General features: G+C 31.1%; 2 protein-coding genes across 3 annotated transcripts; both read right to left on the reverse strand.

Annotated features, from left to right (window-relative positions):
* Positions 1–3,128: 3,128 nt before the first annotated feature.
* On the reverse strand, positions 3,129–7,689 carry LOC100801288 (tryptophan synthase beta chain 1). Its single transcript, XM_003551851.5, has 5 exons — positions 6,941–7,689; positions 5,689–6,045; positions 4,338–4,780; positions 4,135–4,229; positions 3,129–3,510 (listed from the first exon to the last, which is right to left on the reverse strand). Exons 1-5 carry the CDS (start codon positions 7,283–7,285, stop codon positions 3,335–3,337), a joined length of 1,416 nt encoding a protein of 471 aa, XP_003551899.1. The 5' UTR covers positions 7,286–7,689; the 3' UTR covers positions 3,129–3,334.
* Positions 7,690–11,732: 4,043 nt separating this feature from the next.
* LOC100780414 (FHA domain-containing protein DDL) lies at positions 11,733–20,268 on the reverse strand. Of its 2 annotated transcripts, none has more exons than XM_006602164.4 (10): positions 19,469–20,268; positions 17,649–17,677; positions 16,722–16,788; positions 15,609–15,666; positions 15,414–15,506; positions 13,284–13,398; positions 13,136–13,183; positions 12,999–13,044; positions 12,806–12,876; positions 11,733–12,057 (listed from the first exon to the last, which is right to left on the reverse strand). In XM_006602164.4, exons 1-10 carry the CDS (start codon positions 20,009–20,011, stop codon positions 12,015–12,017), a joined length of 1,113 nt encoding a protein of 370 aa, XP_006602227.1. In that variant the 5' UTR covers positions 20,012–20,268; the 3' UTR covers positions 11,733–12,014. The 2 variants fall into 2 exon arrangements, with proteins under 2 accessions (XP_006602227.1, XP_014626583.1); XM_014771097.3 differs by having other exon boundaries at positions 19,462–20,188.
* Between the last annotated feature and the right edge of the window lie 273 nt (positions 20,269–20,541).

The following is a 20,541-nucleotide window of genomic DNA, read 5'->3' on the forward strand; positions in this document are numbered from 1 at the left end:
GGCTAGTTAGGGGTGAAAATGAATCGAATAACTGTTTAACTAACAATAATAATAATAATATTTATTTTATCAAATCTTATCTTATCCAGATTTTATTCAATTTAGATTTTATTTTATCCAGATTTTATTTCATCAAATCTTATCTTATTTTGTCCAAATTTTATTTTATTTCGTTTATAGGCTTGGACTTAAAATAGATTTGTAAGCTATGGGACTGAAGACCTAATCTATACATTTTTTAATATTATGCTCTTTTTTTATATATACTTTGTGCTTTAACGACTTGAATTCAATATGATTTTGTTTATCAATTATTTTTGGATTTGTACATTACTTATACGAAATTTTATGTTTTTTTTTAGTTAGTATTTCACTAGATTTTAAAATAATTAATTAATCAAAGACATCTTTAAGCAAGCTTTTAAATAGGCTCATGGGGCAAGTCAGGCTTTTATGTAAGCCGAGCCGAGAAGTTCAAGCCTTACGTATTCAGCTCAAGCCTAGTAAAGCTTGGCTTGACTTGATTTATTTCTACCCCTATGACTAGTGATAAAATATAATTATTATTGACATGGTATATAATTATTATGGTTTCTTATTTGTCTTTTATAGTATGATAATGTAATTGAAAGTTTAACTTATTGTATTAGAATATTTAGGGCATTGCTACGTGCACTCATGAAACATCGCATATGAGGTTCAACCCAAATTATTTTTTTAATTTTTTTAAAAAAACGTGTTATGAATTAATTTAAAATTAATGATCCAAGCAAGAATTGAATCTATGACTTTCAGGTTATTAGCATAACATTTTAACCAACTAAATTAATAGGTTAATTATGTTCTAAAATAAATCATGTTGCTATATATAAGACTAAAATTTTTAATGTATATTTAATACGCATGTAAATTTAAATAAATTTTGTGACAATTAATCTTGATATAACTCATACAAATTATTTAATCCGTATATTTTTTATAAATAAAAAATATTTATTATTAAAAAAATTAATTTATTAATAAATTAAAAAATATATTTTTGAAAAAAATTAAAAAAAAAAACACTTACAAATTACGTGATCCATATGAATTAACTCACGAATCACGTGATCTGTATCAATCATACGGATTATGCTAATCCGTAAGTAATATCTGTAAATTTGATTCTTTTATTTAAAAAGTTTAATTAGGTCCTACTATTAGAAGTTTCATTCGGTCCTTTATTTTTTTTAAAAATGCTTTGGTGTGGTCCTTTATTTTAAAAAAAAATGCTTAGGTGTGGTACTTTATATTTTTAAAATGTCATGTAATTCTTTTTTTTTTTTTTTTTGAATTTGCAACTTAACGCTAGTCTCAGTTGAGAGATTTTAAAAAATATATTTAAAAAATTGTTGAATTAATAAATAAATGGGAAATGGAAATATATTTATATATTTTTTATAATTTTATTTTGTGGATAAAAATATATTTGTGTAATTATAATTTAAAGTTTGTTAGTTAACTTTTTTTTAAAAAAAATCTTATAATTTTGAAAAGAAAAAACATTTTATTGGAGTGAATTTTTACTCAATACTAAGATTTTTGTGTGAAATTATAAGTCTCGTTATAAACAATTCATCTATACAATTATTTCAGTTAATTAGAAAGCATGGCCTAAACAGTAAAATTAATGTGATTTTTCACTTTCGTATTACATTTCTATAAAATTTCTGTTTATTCATGCTAGAAGTGAACCTATGCTTCATAAACCTTGGTGAGCTGAAGCGGAAGCTGTTACCGGTTACCACAATCAACAAGTCTTGTCGGAGTGAAGTGTGTTTTATACGATATTTCGCGGATTTATTATAATTATTGCCCTATGGTTAATCAAACTAAAATAAATTATAAATGAATAAAAATAATATTTTTTTTAAAATTAATCTTATCATTATTAATTTTTTTGGTTTTTATTATTTATTATTAATATTATAAAAAATATTAGTGAAAAAAATAATTAATATTACATTAAAAAAACTAAAATAATAATTATTTTTAGTTTTTTTCCTTAGATGATTATTATGACAGAGAGTATGATGTAAAGAGTGATTAAACAAAAGTTTTAAATGTTTCATAAGTTTTGGCATTTATAAATCTACTTATTTAAGACGTTGTGTTTTTCTCTACATATGAACTTATAATGTAAAAAATAATAATAAAAGTAAAACTCATAACATAAGAGTATCTAATTGCACTTCAATTAGAATTTTCTAAAAAAAAACTGGTAAAAAAGTAGAGAGGATAGAGAGTGAGAGAGAGATATGAACCAGTTCATGGAGACTGTCTATACTTCAGTCACGAGGTTCCATGTTCATACTTTAGCTTCCATGCAATTGGACAAACGGTGATTGATAAACAAGTGTATATAGAAAGTAAAAGAACCCTTTGTCGTAAACGGTTTTGAAGGCCATAGAAGCCATTCGAAGAGGTACAATAAATGAACTAAACTATTGCTGAGGCACTAGTTTGAAGGGGCTTTTGTAGATGATATTTTTGTGTTTGAAGTCCCAATTAAACGTTTTTGTGGATAAGGTCCCCTTAGTAGAAGCCAGAATTAAACTTGGTCAAGAATGTTTGTCACCGTATACACACCTTTTCAACGGGTGATGCTATTCTCACCGTGATTTTTGCTCTTCCCACCTAATCACTTGTTTGATTTTTCATTCCATTAATACCCTTGACATTGAATCCCAAAATACACAACCAAAACCATGTCTCCCGTGTGAATGTGGGATGCAATCTAAATACACAATCAAAACATAATTCCGTTGTTCAACAAATTCAATTTCTGTTGTTTATTGGATTTTAATCTTCTAATATATTAGAAACATGATTCCTTTGGGCAACATAATCACATTTTCATTGGGTATTTTGTAGAAGGTAGTTCCTGTAGTATGAATTGGTCGGGTTCAAGCAGATTTCTGCAATGCAACTTTAATCGCATTTCCAAAAAATAATTCAGTGATCATTTTACGAAAAATTATTCTTTTTATGGAAAAAAATAATTGTAACAAACGGGCCTTTAGTTTATTTCCATTGTCAACTTTCAAAGTCAAACCACTCTCTAGCTCTCAACAAACACACCAAACTTGTTTGCCTCTATAAGCTTCTTGCAGATAAGATTTTATTGCATTCAGCCACAAATTTTATTATAACATAAACTAAGTTTATTGAGGATTGAATAGCAACAGTTCTCTGATGCAAATATACATGACTATTTAACTTGGTCTAATAATAAATTGTATTAATTATGTCTCTAAGTATGAAAATGAAGCTCACTCAGCAAGTTTTGATCCTTTCAAAGCTTCAAGTACTTGATAGCAGTTTGAACATCCTTATCACCCCGGCCACTGAAGTTAACCACAACCTTGGCTCCATTAGCAAGGGTTGGACACACTTTCTCTAGATATGCCAATGCATGAGATGTTTCCAGTGCAGGAATTATGCCTTCAAGTCGCGAAACTCTCTTAAAAGCTACACATACAAAAAACATCCAAATATAAGATAGTGAAACTATATCTGATAAGAAAAGCATTTACATCTAATCACAAAAGAAGTATAAAATATAAGCATTTCATTAAATGCTATATGATGGAAGATGGCAAGATGTTGCGGATACAATGGAATTATGAGTTAGCATTTTTTAACTAATTCATTTATAATATTCCCACCAGCACCTATGTTTTATATGATAACAGAATTCATATCAGGAAGCAACATGCGTCTAGGAGTTAATAGATAAGCAGTGAGATTACATTAAAGTGGCAGCTGTAAGTTTTCAACATTGATTAGTACCAACTGATACTAACATAGAGCAACTCATTCTAGATATATGAAACTCCTAGAAATTAGGGTTAAATATGTTTTAGCTTGCTGAAAATATAATGGTTTATAGTTCAGTCCCGATAAAAGTTATCAACAAGTGATTGAGGTGAGGGTTATCATAATGTACACCAATGCAAAGGAGGGAGAGAGAAACAAATCACAACAACTGAAATTCAAAATCTATGCAATTTCCACTTTATACTAAAACTATTTTTTTTTATGTAAATGTGTATTTCTGTGTTAAATAAAGCAGCAAGCTCAAGGTAGTCCTACCTTCCAATGCTTCTTCATCTGTGATACTATGATATTCAGCACGCCCTAAATCTTTCAAAAAGCTATGTTCCGGACCCACACCAGGGTAGTCCAAGCTGCACACAATTTGGTTGTTGTTGAAAACATAATAACACAATCAGAACAAGCAGAACTCTAATAGACTATAACAAATGATATAACAAATTATCAGTCAGATAAACTACCCTGCACTAATAGAGTGAGGCTCAACTATTTGTCCATCATCATCCTGCAGCAGATAGCTCATAGCTCCATGCAAAACCCCAACTTCTCCTTTTGTTAAGGTTGCAGCATGCTTGCCGCTGTCCAGGCCAAATCCAGCAGCCTCCACACCAATTAGCCTTACATCTTTGTCATCAACAAATTCATTGAAAAGTCCTATGGCATTTGAACCTCCACCAACACATGCAATCAAGACATCTGGTTTCCCTCCCCACTTCTCCAAAGCTTGCTTTCTGGTCTCCTTGCCAATCACAGCATGAAACTCTCTTACCATCATTGGATATGGATGCGGCCCAGCAACAGACCCCAAAATATAATGAGTTGTCTCCACATTAGTCACCCAGTCCCTTATAGCCTCTGATGTCGCATCCTTAAGTGTAGCAGTCCCAGAATGGACTGGTCTCACCTATATTACAAGATTATCCTATTAGATAGACCAATGTGTAGAGCACTAAGACAGATCTTAAATTCAAATCATAGCAACTAGATTTGGACACACATGAGGTCACATCACAACACTTTGTCTAATATAGAGAAAGAGCATACAGTTTCCCAGATTAACAATGTAATTAATCAATCCAAGTGTTTTTTTCTTCATATAAATCATTCAACACCTAATCTTTGGATGCTATAATTAGTCACATAGAGCTAATTATATTAATATGATGTCAACTTTTTTTTTTTCATTTCCTCATAACATTCTCATGTCAGTGCCACTATCTTGTTCCAAATCTTAGTTTTGTGCTTTTATCATGTCTTTTAGCATGATGCACCCATACATATACAGTACAAAAACTTTTCTCCAGAAAATGGCATATATCAAGTGTAAGTCATTAGATCAGAAAAAGTGTTAACAAAAAAGTTTTAAATATTGGTGTGTAGAAATAAAACCTTGATTTCCATAACAAACCATATACTTAAAGAATATTCATAAATTATTCGGTGAATAAAATAGTTCAGCTGATGATTGCAATATAGAACAAAGAAGCATATTCAATTTATTTTATCCATAAGTCAAGCTCCAAAAAAAATGTGCCTAAAAGACGTGTAGTGTAGGTCTAACAAAAGAGGAACAATGAAAAGTTTATTCATGGAACTGATGGAAGGATTTGTCCCCTATATTTTTATTAAAAGGGAAAACAAACAAACAGATTAAAAGACATTTATACGCAAAATGCACTGTGCAATTCCACTAGAAGATAATATTTACATTAATTATAATGTTTTATGGAGATAATCTTTGGAGGCACAATAGATGTCATCAAAAGGATTAATGAATAACGACACCAATCACAACAATAACAAATGATATACCTCAGCACCGAGAAGACGCATTCTGAAAACATTGAGAGCCTGCCTTTCCATATCCTGCGCACCCATATAAATAATGCATTCTAAACCAAATCGAGCACATACAGTAGCAGTGGCAACTCCATGCTGACCCGCTCCAGTTTCAGCAATAATGCGTTTTTTGCCCAATCTCTTAGCAAGCAAAGCTTGAGCAACAGCATTATTAATTTTGTGAGCCCCAGTGTGATTGAGATCTTCCCTCTTCAGATAAATGTGAGGTCCTTCACCATTAGGCCTCTTGTAATGCTCCGTCAACCTTTCAGCAAAATAAAGAGGACTCTCCCGGCCAACATAATCTTTTAGAATCCCAGCCAGTTCTGTCTGCAACTCAAAATCTAAGAAAATTTCCATTGTTTTTCCTTCCAGGAAACTACATTTCATGGTTTCTGAATGTAGTTAACATACAAATATGAGAGATGTGCTAGTATGTAGGAGAGACAGAAAGTTATTCTGAATCTAATTGAGTGAAGATTAACATGGAGTTCCAAATTGTTTAGTTCTGTATGAAACTCGAAAAATAAAAGACTAAAGAAATTCTGAAGAATGAAATGATACACATTCAAACAGTCACAAAAATGTATATTTCACAGGCATAAAAAATTGAAGAAACAGCATTTAGGAAAGGAAATAAAACATCAAGGATAGTACTTCAAAATAACAAGGTTACATGTAAGTATTCCTTAGTTTCTCCCACGGCAGAAACTCATGGTTTTAAATTGCAGTTGTGCTTTCATTGTGAACCTTGTTATTATGAAAAATTGAAGACAAATGCTGTAGAATAGCCACAATTACAGTCGCAGAGACCCCAAAAACTGTGGTTTTGGACCGATCTTTAAAACCTTGCACAGTTAAGTTTCTGGCTATGCCCTACTTCCACGACCAGAGACTTCAATTCAATAGACAAAACAACATTCCCAAATATGCTAAACTTTCAAAACAAAAAAAATCAAAATATTTACAATCATCATCATTGCCACATTTCAACAATCAAGTTGTGTGCCACAACACCAAATATTATGCAGAATGAAAACCAAAACTTTCACCAAAAAATCAAAACAAGGAAAAGCAAAACTCATCACAAACTAAACTTCAGCCCAACCCCACATTGCAAGGGATACCCATTTCCACCTTAACCCAATGAAACCACTCCACACAACCCAAATCACACAATACAACACAACACAAACTAAAAAGCCTTTAGTTTGAGTGACAAAACCTGAAACTCTTCATCAGCAGCGAGGGAATAAAAGGCAGCCTCAAGCTGAGAGAGAGCATGCATCAGAGTCTCAGGGACATACTTCCCTCCAAACTTGCCAAACCTCCCAAACGAATCGGGTCTCTGAAGCAGAACCGACCCATTACCCATTTTGTCATGTTCCTCCAATGGCACAACAGAGGAAGAGTCTCTTGTGAGAGAGCAAGACACAGAAGAAGAAGGGATTCTCAAAGATGCAAACTTTGGCATGCTTGAGGGGAAATGGGAAAATGGGTGGTATGGCTCTTTGGGAATGGGAAGCACCCTTGAGGAGTTGAGACCTGTGAATGGTATTGAAGCAGCCATGTTGTAAGGTTTTTACTTTTTTTTTTTCAATTGGATTTGATTTGACGCTGATAGGAATGGGATTTTGTGTTGTTGGTTGTGGTTTAATTTATATGATGGAATATTGTGGCGATGCAGAGGGATTCTGGATCTTTTGTGTTTTTTGTCTATATGCAGAGATTGGATTTAGTGTATAAAAAGGGAAAAAGATCATTTTGGTACATGCATGCCAAACTGTTCATTAACTATTTTTTTAAATAAGAACTTTTTTCGACAATTTTTTAAAATAACATATATATATATATGCTTGTTTAACTAGAGGCTCTTATGAATCAGTTCAATGTATACCCAATATGTGGAAGTTTATTCAGTCGATTGAAAACAGCCGAAAAAAGAGTTAATTGGGATGGAAGGGGTTGCGCTGTGTTCTGTGAAAGCGTAGAGGAGAGGAGTTAAAATAGGAGACAGTGTTTGGATGAATTATCATATTAGCAAAAGTAGATAAGAAAAACTTTAAAATAAAATAGGCATGAAAACTTTCTAGTTTTAGGATTTTATTTTTTGCTCGTTTTAAGATACAAATACAGTTATTTTATTTAATTTTTTTAAAATCATTTAATACTTTCTTATTATATATTTGATTTTTTTAGTAACATTAGAAAAAAAAATAAATGTTTAAAATAAAATAAATACAATTAATATTATAAAAAAGAAAAAAGACTGTTTATTTTTTTACTAGAAAAATTATTATATTTCAATTGACATAATATAATTATTGAATTTTATAAAAATTATTTTACAATGATAACATATTAAATTAAACTCTCTCACATACAAATGTGTAATTGTCGTTAAAAAAGAAGAAGAAGAAAACGTAAAATAGACTTGTGCTAACAAGTACGATTATTAGATCGGTTGATACAAAGTCTTTTTTTTTCACCTTTTGTTTTAATTATAATTAAATTATTAATTATATTTAATTCTCACATTTATAATTTTTTTATCTTAATCCTCAAATTTATTAAAAAAAATAAAAAAAATCTTATTTATTTAAAACTTGTTAAAAAATAAATAAAATATAATAAAAAATTATTTTCATTCAAAATAACACTACTCAAATAATTTAATCTTATTAAGCATTTATAACTCAGCACTTGATTTTAGATTTATAGTATAAGACATACTTTTTTCACCTATAACTATAATAACCCTACCTAATTCTATATCATAGCTGTCTCTAATAAAACATGTGTTTTAAAAAAAGCAAACAGGCATGGCATAGTACAGTAATCCCCTTCTTCCATTTCTGCTGTTGAGTGTGTCTCCTTCAACGCCACATGCTACGGAGTATCATCTATATTGAAGCAGAGGTCTTTTGCATTTAATTTTTTTTATTTATAAAAAAATAATAATCCTTAATATTAATAAAAATATTAAATATATATAAAAATATTAAAAAATGTTAAATAAAACTAAAAGAATGTATTAATTAAATAATTAAAATAAAAAAATTATTTATGACTTTAAAATTATAAATAATTTATGACTTAAAAAAATTCCATTACGACTTCAAAGTCGTGTGGAAAAAAAATTTAAAAATTATAGTTATAATTTTTTTATAACTTAAATGAAAAAGAAAATTGTAACACAATTTATTAAAATTATCTTATGATTTATTTCTCCACGAGTATTAATTTAAATTTTATTTCCATTTTATAATTTTGAAAAAAATTACTCTCTTTCCATTGTTTCGCCGACAAATGCTATCTCCTTATGACTAATGAAGAAACTTTAAAAATATTTGTAGTAGGAGATAAAAAATTATACTGCTCATAATCTTTTTTATGTTTTCTTATAATTTTTACTATACATTTTTTTTTCTTTTTAATTTCTTAACTAATATGACAGGATATTACCAGCAAAATCCTTTTTTAAATAAAGTTACTTCCGGAAATGTCTTGATTCTTGAAACAAATAAGCATTCAATTTCCTTTACAAGCAGCGGCATTTTATACCCATGTTGCTTTCATCGGGACTGTAACGTATTTTCAGTGCCTTATACACACATGACGTAACTGAAACTCCTCTCAAATCCATCATCAATTAGGGTGTTGACGGATAAAGTTGGACTAAAACAATTATCCAATTCTAATAATCTTTTATGAGTTGACTGAGTCGAATTTATATTGATAAACTTCATCTAAATCAATTCGATCATAAAAGAATTGATTGGGTAAAGTGATTCGGTTTAAACATTTAAAAGTTATTTTTTATTTTTTTAAAATTAAAATTTTTTAGATCAATAATTTATTTTTATCTAAAGTTTTGTAAATATATAATGATTAAATACATTAAAAAAATTAAATTGTGATAATATATAACTAATAAAATTAATGGTTTTAATGTTAATATAATATTTTTATTTTAGATAAAAATAAAATATTGTGTTAATATGAAAAAACATAAACAAAATAAAGATAAAGATGAAAATAATAGCTTAAAAAAGAAAAAAAAATCATGGTGATTTACTTTAATAATTTAATAAACTATGTTAGTTAAAAATTAACATATTTTATATTTAATAATTTAATTTATATATAATAATAAATTTAATTAGATGTTACGGGTTGAATTGAGTTTTAAAAATAGAACTTGTTACTCGATTTGTACATTAATTGAATTGATTCTGATTCGATCTTTTAACAAATCCTAACCGAACTAATTGGATTAGATTCATAAATTATCTATTATTATCAACTAATATGATTTGTTATGGGCAAAGTTTAATCTATATATAAAATTCATCACAATTCATAAATAGCCAAATTTCTTAAATATGGCATTAGATTTTTATTTATTTTTTTATTTCTAGGAATCGAAGACAGTGTGGGGAGATTATGATAACTTATGCCCTTATTCAACCACTAAGTTAGATTCCTTTCACATGCTATTAGATATTTAATCTTAAAAAAAAAATATATTACATTTATTAAAATTATAATAATTGAATACAATATCTATTATCACCTCATTTTACTAATTAAAATAAAAATATTAACAAAAGTTAAAATGATGCACATTAATAAGTTCTTTGTTAAGCTTTTCTTTTCCCTTCTCAATTCTCATATACCGTTTAAATTGCTAAATTTTATGGCCGCCTTAACAACTTATTGATGTGCAAATAATTTGACTTTTTTAAAATTATTTTTGTGGCAAATATTTCATATATACTAGCATAATATTTTTCATTACAATTCAAATCCTATATCTAAATATCTAAAATCTTAATTCAGTTTATTGAATAATTTGCCTAAATTATTATAGACTCTTATACCTAAATTCAATTCTTACAAATAAAAAAAAATTATATCCAAATAAAGGAGCATTGTATTAAGTCTTTTGGAAAGTTTTGTAAAACTTTCAAATCTTTTTACTAACAAGGATCATTTAAAAAATATCTCTACTAAGGTAAAAAAAAACAAGACAAATAAGGCTTTGTAGTTCTTTAATAATATGTTCATCTATTATTTAATAAATTAACACTTCATGAGTTATTAAACTTATTCAATAATGACAATTTTTTGTAACATTGATAAGCATCAAGATTAAACTCAATTTGTTGAGATGCTCTCACAAAAATTGCCTCAAGAAATAAAATAGTATGATGACAAATGTTAACCAGTACCCTTGGAGTATTAGTTAAAGAATTAAAAGAAAAAAATACTTTTATTAAAATGCTTAAAATTATTCTATCCATGATTGTTTTTACGCTCTTCTATGATTTTCACATTAAATACTTTTTTCTTTTAGTTTCTTAACCAAATGCTTTAGAACATTAATTAACAAGATTCTAATGGATTTGTTTGGATAAATTTCTCTAGAAACACTTCTAAAAAAAGAAAATAAGAAGAGAAAAAATGAAATAAACTTCTCCATGAATTAAAATGAGATTTCCATTGGTTAACTATTAACTAGTTTGTAGATATTATCTCATTTTAGAGAAGTTATACAAAAAAACATTTACAATTAACTAATGGTTCACTAATGAAAAATTCATTTTAGATTATGGAAAAATTCATATCATTATTTTCATCTTATTTCTTCTCTTAGAAATGTTTCTAAAAAAGCTTATCCAAGCAAACCAATATTAATGTCAAGTACTTCATCTAAGACAACTAAAATTTTGAGTTGTGCTTATGAGATTCACACCATGTGAAATTATTAGGTGATCTTAGACTACCAACTGATCCGTGATCCTAACCAATCTCTATATGGCATGTAATCAAGTATTATTAATGGTTTTTTCTTAAATTTAAAAACATAAATTCATGTCACATAATTATTGATCTAAACCATATACAAGTAGTAGTGATCCGGAACAACCAAATAATTTCTCCAGCAGACTACCTAAGGAAGATAACACAATGCTATATGAAAATGTTGAACCTGTCGGAAACTAACAAGCAAATGTTCCAACCAAGCAGTTAAATTCTTAAGGCAAATTTATCAGTTTACAACAGCGAACTTTGCTTAAGTTGAGGGCTCAAGTTTGAATTATACAACTTAAAGATAAATTGTCCAACGTGTCTTGTATATATAATAATAACAAGAAACTTGCTGACAAACTGATCTAGAAACTTCTGAAAGGAGGGAATACACATAAGTTGGACATGAATTACAAAAAACTGCAGGTCAAATGCTGCTTTAATCAGTATTGATGAGTAGATAGAGCGAAATTGGAGACTAATGTCTATTGCCCAATAGAATTCTCATGTAGTAATACATATTCTCGACTGCAATAGAAAACAAAAAATGTTATTAGTATGCGTTTATATAGAACAAAGTAGTAAGGTACAAAATCCATTACTTCATTGGGCATACTGAAAAATCAAGAGGAGAATAGGGCATAAGCGTTATAGATGTATTCTTTTTTGTTCCAACAAAAAAGAATAAGAAAGCAAGGAAAATCATTGCATTAACATGCCTCAGACAAACTAGTGCAGCCACGAAAATTTTCAGTCACATGCTTTAAATCATCCCGACAAAGATGTCCCAATATTATGAAATTTTCATCTTCATGAGAAGTAAACTAATTGTTTTTCAGGTTCATGTAAATTGGCTTCAGACTTCTGTGTCAGAACAGGAATGCCTGAACTTGGTACTTGCTAACCAACAATTTCCACATACCTCCTCTCAAGTGAAGGTCAATACAGACGATATGATTCCATACATTCAAATTGAGCTACTTAAAATTTTGTCCTTCCTTTCCACCCAAAAAGATCCAAATTTTCATTTAATCATTTTACGGAATTGTTTTCCATTACAGAAATTTTTTTCTTGAATCTAAACCTAATTACCAAATAACTTGGTTCAAATAATGAATGACAAATATTTCATATTAACAAAGCCATAAAATATAATCTTTTTTGTCATTGGAAAGTGGGACAGTTACTAATACAACTTTGGCTAATAATTTTCTACTCAAACAAAAGAAAACGTACTTTGAACATGAAAATCAATTAATATCTACATCTCACATACCTACTGTTACCAAATTTAATGGTGTCCTTTTCCCTAAGTTCGTAATATCGTTGAGGTTCAATGGGACCATCCTGCAAAAGCAGAAAGCATCAAACAGATTCATTAGACATCTAACTTCAGTTCATTCATAGCTACCAGAACAAATAGACAAAGAAACCAATCAAACTATCAAAAGCATTCAACGGCCACTCACATTTATGAAAGTTTTGTTTGTGCTTCCAAGGTCCATAATGTATGGCCTAGCACAGATCATATGTATATTAGGGTTTGCACATTGAGGAACTGTTAGCTGTTCATGAGGAGTCAAGAAAAGTAAGAATCAGCCATTACCTTACTTGCTTTAATAAGGTACCATCAGGTTGCTCCTTTTCGACTTGCCTAATAAGAAAAGAAATTTTAAATATTCAGAAAATTCAATCACCAATAAAACACTGTAACCAAAGGAACCCACATGGGGTTGCTTAAATCGATGAAATACCGGAATTGAATAACAGCATGTTGCTTGCTGCAAGATGGATGATCTGTAGGGATATCAGCAACCCTTCTTTCCCTTCCAAAAAGATAACAACTTTGGCGATGTATATAAAGGGGCTCTGTAAATCAATCATATACAATTTTTTTTATAGCATAAGTAGGTATAATGCAAAAATTGTTCTTTGGAAGTCAAGAAAATTGTAATTTCATTTAGGCCCATCCATGTTGTAGAAGATTTTTAATTTAGGCTATGTTCGACAAAATTAACTGAAAAGCTAACTAGAAGCTGAAAAGCTAGCTGAAAGCTAAAAAGTTAGCTTATTAAATTATAAGTTTCGGTAAAACTAGCTGTTGACGTAGCTGAAAAGTGTAAAATAACAGAAAAATAATAAAATCATAATTTATTAAAAAAGGATAACTAGGAAATTGGATAAATACATTAAGGATAAAAATGAAAGAAAATATAAAAAACCAGAAGCCCGAAGCTAGCGTTTTAAAAAGCTACTTCAAGTAGTGTTTCAAAACAATGCTGTTAATGGCGGATGGCGGAAAGCCAAAAATCCGCCATAAAAATATGACGAATGGTGTAGTGACAAATGGCAGAAGTCATGGCGGACAAAAAAAAAATATATATATATATATATATATATATATATATATATATATATATATATATATATATACACACACACACACATTTATATATACATATAAATATTAACAAAACTAGATAAAAAATAAATATAAATAAAAAAATAAAAAAAACAATGGATTGCATTCAAATAAACTAAAAAAGTTTCATGAGTTCACACAATAACCAACACCAAATAAACTCATTCAAGAGTTCAAAATAACAAAAGGATAAAAGCATAATGCAAAGTGCAAAGTAAAGGTTGAGGCTCTAATCATCTTCTCCAATCCCAACATAATCCTCTTCGTTGTAATTAGTAGAAGAGGACTGAATAGAAAAAAAAAAAAAAGCAGAACCAAAAATTAAAAAAGAGTGTCAAACAGAAAAAAAAAACTGAACCAAAAAAAAAAACAGAACCAGGTGCCGCCGCAGTCTGTAGTCATTGCTGCCGCCGTCGCCGTCCGTTGCTCGCGTGCGTGGTGCCATCATCGCTGGTTCATACTGGGTGCTGCGTGCTGCTCGCGCTGGTGCGTGCTGGAGTTCGCGTGGTGCTCGCGCTGGAGTTCGGGAGTTCACATGCTGCGTGCTGCTCATCCCATTTTGATTCGAAAACCGGGTTTAGGGTTGGGTCAGGTCAGCCCAAGACAACCCAATCTCATTTTGGGAAAATTTTCAAAAAAAAAAAGTTTCTTTTGCCATAATCGCCACCACTGTTAAGCCTATGGCGGCCGCCATTTGAAACCCGCAACGCCACCGCTATTTGGTGGCGTTTTTTCAAAAATCCGCCATGCCATACCGCCATAACCGCCCTTTGACTAAAAAAAACTTGTTTACCAAACAGTCAAACAGGTTTTTCAGCTACTGAAAAAAGCTAGAAGTTAACTGAAAAGCCTTGCTGAACATAGCCTTAATAATTTGACTGCAAGAAGAATTGAAAAAATGATTAAATTTAACTGCTGAAAATTAAGGAAGGAAATTGTAGATCCAAAAGCATAACATTAAATATGAATACAATAAAATGTAGAAGTAGAAAAGGATTCAGAAAGGGCTTATCTAATTATGCAAAGCTCACCCTAATGCATAAGGTATTAGAAACTCATCAAATAAATTGCAAAGCAAAATCTATGGCATTCATGATAAAATAGAGCAAAACCAAATGGTGAGGACCAAGCAACCAGAGCTTATTCTTATCAGTTAAGCATATTTCTGCTTATGTACACAAACATGCAAAAGTGTCCAAGGCTCAGGACGATGATTATAACATAAGAAACAAAAAGAAATGTGGACAATATAAACTAGAAAAATTCCAGGGCATAATGCACGGAAAAGGACAAAACAGTTTATAATTGAAAACACCTAAAAGTTGAGAACAAAAACTACAGGTCTGTCTAATTGTCATAGCACTTGTGTGGGAAATGCTCTCACAAAATATTGACATATGGCATACAAGTTGGATAATTTATTGTAACACACATACTATAAGCAGAAACCACAAACACTAACCGTTTAGCACTTCACCAGCCTTGAAAACATAAAGTCTCCATTTAATATCTGGTTTGCGAGCCTCTGCGGGTTCATTGAATAACAAAGTAACACCTGAAAAAGAAATACTGTTCAGCATACAATTAAAAATGAAAGATAAACTCCTTAAAAAAGTCAGATAGATAGTTCTATATGTTAAACAGTAGTTAGTGTTACCTCTAACTCGATTTGTTTCAGATGCAAGCTTTCCAGATAGCTCAAATGAAGGTTTTTGCTGCAAAAGTGTAAATGACAAGGATTTCAGAAAAGTCAACAGGAGTAAATCGCTCAGAAAATCTACATCCTTATTTATAAAAAAAATAACAATAGTAGCTTTTAATTTGTTAAATCATAGTATTATGTTTAGTTGAGAATCAAAATAGGATCAATTTCAGATTATGTCTTTATTATCATATCAGAATTATAGGAATAATATCTCCTATAATTAATTATAATTAATCTATATAAAGGAGCATCCGCTGCATGTACTCTAGCACACGGTTTTCAGTCCAAATATCCCTCAGTTTCTCTCATTTTACAATTAATTGTATTAATTTGCTAAATCCTAGTATCATGTTGCAATGCAAGAAAAAGGTATGTGGGCAATTAAACATTGTATTAATTAGTTGTTATCTTTTGTATCATGGATTAATTGCATTTTTCCTTGGATTGCAATGCAAGTAAAGTTAATAAAGACAAATTAAGTATTGGGCACACAACTTACTCTGAATTCAATCAACATAAACATAAATGTTGTCATAGTGTTTTCAACATTAATAATACTTAAATATTTGTTCTCTCTTTTTTCCCCCATATTCATTCTTAAATCACATGTCTTTCAATTTTCCTTTTGAATGGTAAAGTCTCACCAGGATGCCTCACTCTAGCCCCCATAAAGAAAAAGGACACCTGATTGAATATTATTGTAACTAGTAAAAAAAACTGTAACAAATACTTCATACAACATCTTTGTTTATGTTCTTTGAGAAGAATAATCTCCATGCCATACAGTGGTAGTAACCTTGGTCAGATGTGGTTCTTTCACAAACATCTAATGAACAACACAAGTGGGCAATTAGACATTGTATTCACATGTGGAGCATCCAATCCAACCTCCTATTAGCAATATAAGCCTCCAAAAGATTAAAGCAAAATGCAACACTATGTCCTAAAAAACAGATGCACAGTTAATCATCTAAAAGTGGTCTCAAATCCTACCTCGCCAACACAAAAGGACATGGAGAACTGCATAATATTCAGACACAATCCTAACAAAAAGCACATTATTACCTTCTGTTTTTCTTCCAAAGCCTCCTCAGCAGCCTTCATCTTCCTAATAGACTCATCCTCATCATCCCTGCCGAAGCAGCAATCAGACTGTCATCATCAAAAGCTATACCAACTAATTAAATTTATATGAAAAGTGAAAACATAGCATCCAAAGCTCCAAACTTCTAAAGAGAGAGAGAGATGCAGAAAATGCAAGAAATGACCTGAAGCCAAGTAACAAACTAATGTCATTTCGGTTTCATTACCACTATTTAGAAAATTTCAACTTTATTAAAATGAGGCACTGAGATCCTTATATTCCATAACTGAGGTTTGATCATTAATCTTTCTCTTAAAACAGACACATCATCACTTTTCATGTATACACATAAAACTGTTTGGCACCTACTACATTCCATTCATAGAAAGTAATTTTAGCTCTGCGCGAGATTCCATGTTTGAATACTCAACCTGGTGTTCTGCAAAAAATATAGGTGTTCTGTAACATGTTCATGCTCAAGGCAGCTTAAAAGTTAAAAAATTATTTCACAAACACAATTTATTGCTCTGATGATCTCAAAGTTTATATGCCAATTGAGATCACTCCTAGTAGCTCATCACTGCAAGGAACACCATATGGATTATAACTTACAATTTTGGATTTAGATGGATGCATGTTCAATGACTTGATAAGGTCACAAAATAGATGCAACTACAGTAACCTTTCCCTTTTTATCAAAGTTTGGTAATGTGTATAAACAAAAAAGTTCCTTTCTTTAAATTCAATTTGAAAAATCTAATTTGCAGCAGATTGAAGGACAAAAAATTATTCCAAAATGCAGCACTCCCAAAGTATGAATAGATTTGGGTTAAACAGCAAAATCAAACCAAAATCAACCAGCAAAGCAAGACTAGAATATGAAATTCAGAGCTGAAACAGCAGCTTACATTTGTTCAGCTCCTCTTGAGTTTATCATCTGCAAAATTTAAACAGCAATCCAGATGAGCATCAATTCTAGAAAATAGTGAAACCTTAAATGAAAAAAAAAAAACAGGAATACAGAGACCATAAAGATGGCAGAAAACAAGTGAAATGAAAAATTAAAAGCCAAAAGTATGGAATAATAAATTAATCAACATTTTGGGAACCAAGAGGGGAGGCAGGACAGAATCAATCTGCTATGAAATAAAAGTAAGGCATAAGAATTTGGAAGTGTCTCTTCCATTCTAATTTCAAGCAACATCCGACATGTAAAATAACACATACAAATTGTTCCCCATTGAAGCCTAAAGCTCAACTCTAATAAGCTCCATCGACTTGACTTGATTCCCCTCAGCACACCCTCACAACAACCAAGAAAAGGAAAACAAAAGAAAGCAAGAAAGGTCATGCTACACTTTATTAAATCCTCTTTCCCTCAATCCTCAAAAGGTGATGCAAAAAAGAAATATTTTAAGTCTTCGATCATTTGGAAAACAACCACTAGTATACAAGTGTAGATAAACTGTCATGATCCCATATGCCATGATTATCGTTCCTCACAGGTCATTTCCAATTAATCTAGTTAAATTGATGCTTCACTAATAATTTTCCATGCTTTTCATCACCAGTCTTCATACAAATTATTACTCATGCATCATGCTTATAATGCTTATCACCCTCACACTCACCTATGATTTATAAATTGAAATTGCTAATTTTGTAGATACTAAAATTAAAAGCTTCCAATGTGAAACACAACATTCTAATCTATAACCTCCATAAGTTCCAAGATGCCACAATCTCACCTTAACCCTTATGTAATTTTCAGTACCACAATATCCTAAAAAAATTTATAAGAACACCATGGCTCCATAATAAATCCATCTGGTAACACAATAACAACAATAAGCGACATGAAATAAACATGTACTCAAGAAGAAAAACCGACACTGGATAAAGCAATTTTCTTTTTTGAAGTAAAACAGCAACACCAAATGCAAAGTACCAGCGTAATATGTGTCACCACTACCTATATTCTTGATGTAAATTGCAAAACAAAACAATGCACTTCAAAAGCAAAGTGACTTCTAATAGGTTGTCAAAACACAAGCTAACAGAACCAGAGCTCTTCACAACTTCTACAGTTGGAGCCACCACCTTAATCACATAACTAGGGTACAAACCATCATTTCAATAACAATCACCTGTTTTTTTTTGTTTTTTGTTTTTTTTTTTTTCTGTTTAACACATTTCTGTAGTACCAATACTAGACTTAAATTCACACTCAGAAAATCATCAAATACTTTCTAAGATCCTCAATGCCACCTTATGTAAAATTTCAACCATATCCTAATTCAAGTTTCATCCTCATTTGTAAAGTCTCCCAATCACATAAATTCACTTCATTTGCCAAACACTCTGAGATCCACTCATAACATCAGAAGAAGCTTCACATTTTCTTAAATAGTTAAATTACCTTCAAAATTCTACATTCCACAATTCAATCAACATCTAGTAATTAATACCTAAATTCCCACCCAACTCATGCAATAACATCCCTTTCTAGCAACCATGTACCAACATTCCAACCATCTCCCAAACCACATCCTCATCCTTTCAATTCCAATACCAGCATTAAAAAAATGTTTCACATTCCTCAATTCAGCAAAACAACACACACATACCAAACAAAAACATAAAACAACTGAAATTAAAAAAATTATATATAGAATTTGAAGAATTGATAAGAACAAAATTATAATGGAGGTTGGATATCACCGGACACCTCATCACGAGGTTTTGCATCCGCGGCGGAAGCGTGGTGACGTGGCGGAGACTCTGACCTATGCCGGCTCCTCCCATTGCGGTCACGCTCCGGCGACCTCTCTTGCCTCGACCGCGACGACTTGTTACTCCTTCCGCCACCGTCTTCGTTCTCTGTTCCCTTCTCCGATTTGCTACTCCTTCCGCCACTGTCTTCGTACTCCATTCTCTTCCCCGATTTGTTACTCCTTCCGTTACCCTCATCATTCTCCGTTCTCTTCTTCTCCCTCCGCTCACCGGCGCCCCTCTCCGAACCTCTCCCTCTGCTACCGCCATGGTTCCTCTCGCTCTCGCGAGGCTCACGCTCGCGTTCGGATTGAGCTTTCTTCAACCGCTTGGTTCGCGGAGACGGAGAGCGCGAACAAGGGGGAGAATCCGGCGAACCGGGCCGAACCGGTTTGGCTGTACTGCGGCCGGAATACTCGTGCTTGTCTCGCGGCGGCGGAGAGATACTACTGCGGTGGCGGCGTGAGGAGGGAGAATGGTTACTGGAGTGACGGCCCATGGTAGTAACGGTGGAGGTGCTGTATCAGAATAATTGAATGTTCCAGAACTGTGGTTAAGTTACTAACATCACAATGTTAAGCATTGTGCATTGTTTGTTACTGCTTATACGCTCTGTGATCGCGATTGATTCAGATTCTCTATTGTGTGGTGAGTTCAGAATTTGGTGGTTTTGGGTTTATCAATCTCGTGAGAATTTTTTCCTTCAATCTTTTTATTTTTTAATCATAAAATTCAAGTTCTTTGATAAAGAAAACCAAATCTAATATCAGTTAATGGTCAATATATTTATGTTTATATAATATATTAAAACACATGCTTAAATATATTTTATTCTTTTAAATATGAGTTAACTTTTTTGTCTTTCAAAATAAAAGTTGTTATCCTCAAAGTCATAAAATAAATTTTTTTTTACTCTTCACTGTAGTAGGTGTCCAAACAAGGAATAATGATTCATAGTTTAAGGTACTTTTAATTTTAGTACTTACTGTGAATTTGTAATTCCCTTTTGACACTTACTATGAAAAATAA

The sequence above is a fragment of the Glycine max genome, chromosome 18 (genome assembly GCF_000004515.6).
Source record: "Glycine max cultivar Williams 82 chromosome 18, Glycine_max_v4.0, whole genome shotgun sequence".
Lineage (NCBI taxonomy): Eukaryota > Viridiplantae > Streptophyta > Magnoliopsida > Fabales > Fabaceae > Glycine > Glycine max.

Coding starts and splice junctions, on each gene's coding strand:
- LOC100801288 (XM_003551851.5), bottom strand. CDS start 7,285: ATGGCTGCTTCAATACCATTCACAGGTCTCAACTCCTCAAGGGTGCTT. Junction 4,230..4,337: donor CCTCACTCTATTAGTGCAGG/GTAGTTTATCTG, acceptor AATTGTGTGCAG/CTTGGACTACCCTGGTGTGG. Junction 3,511..4,134: donor AGATGAAGAAGCATTGGAAG/GTAGGACTACCT, acceptor TTGTATGTGTAG/CTTTTAAGAGAGTTTCGCGA.
- LOC100780414 (XM_006602164.4), bottom strand. CDS start 20,011: ATGGGCCGTCACTCCAGTAACCATTCTCCCTCCTCACGCCGCCACCGC. Junction 15,667..16,721: donor CTTTGGAAGAAAAACAGAAG/GTAATAATGTGC, acceptor ACACTTTTGCAG/CAAAAACCTTCATTTGAGCT. Junction 12,877..12,998: donor CAAACAAAACTTTCATAAAT/GTGAGTGGCCGT, acceptor CTGCTTTTGCAG/GATGGTCCCATTGAACCTCA.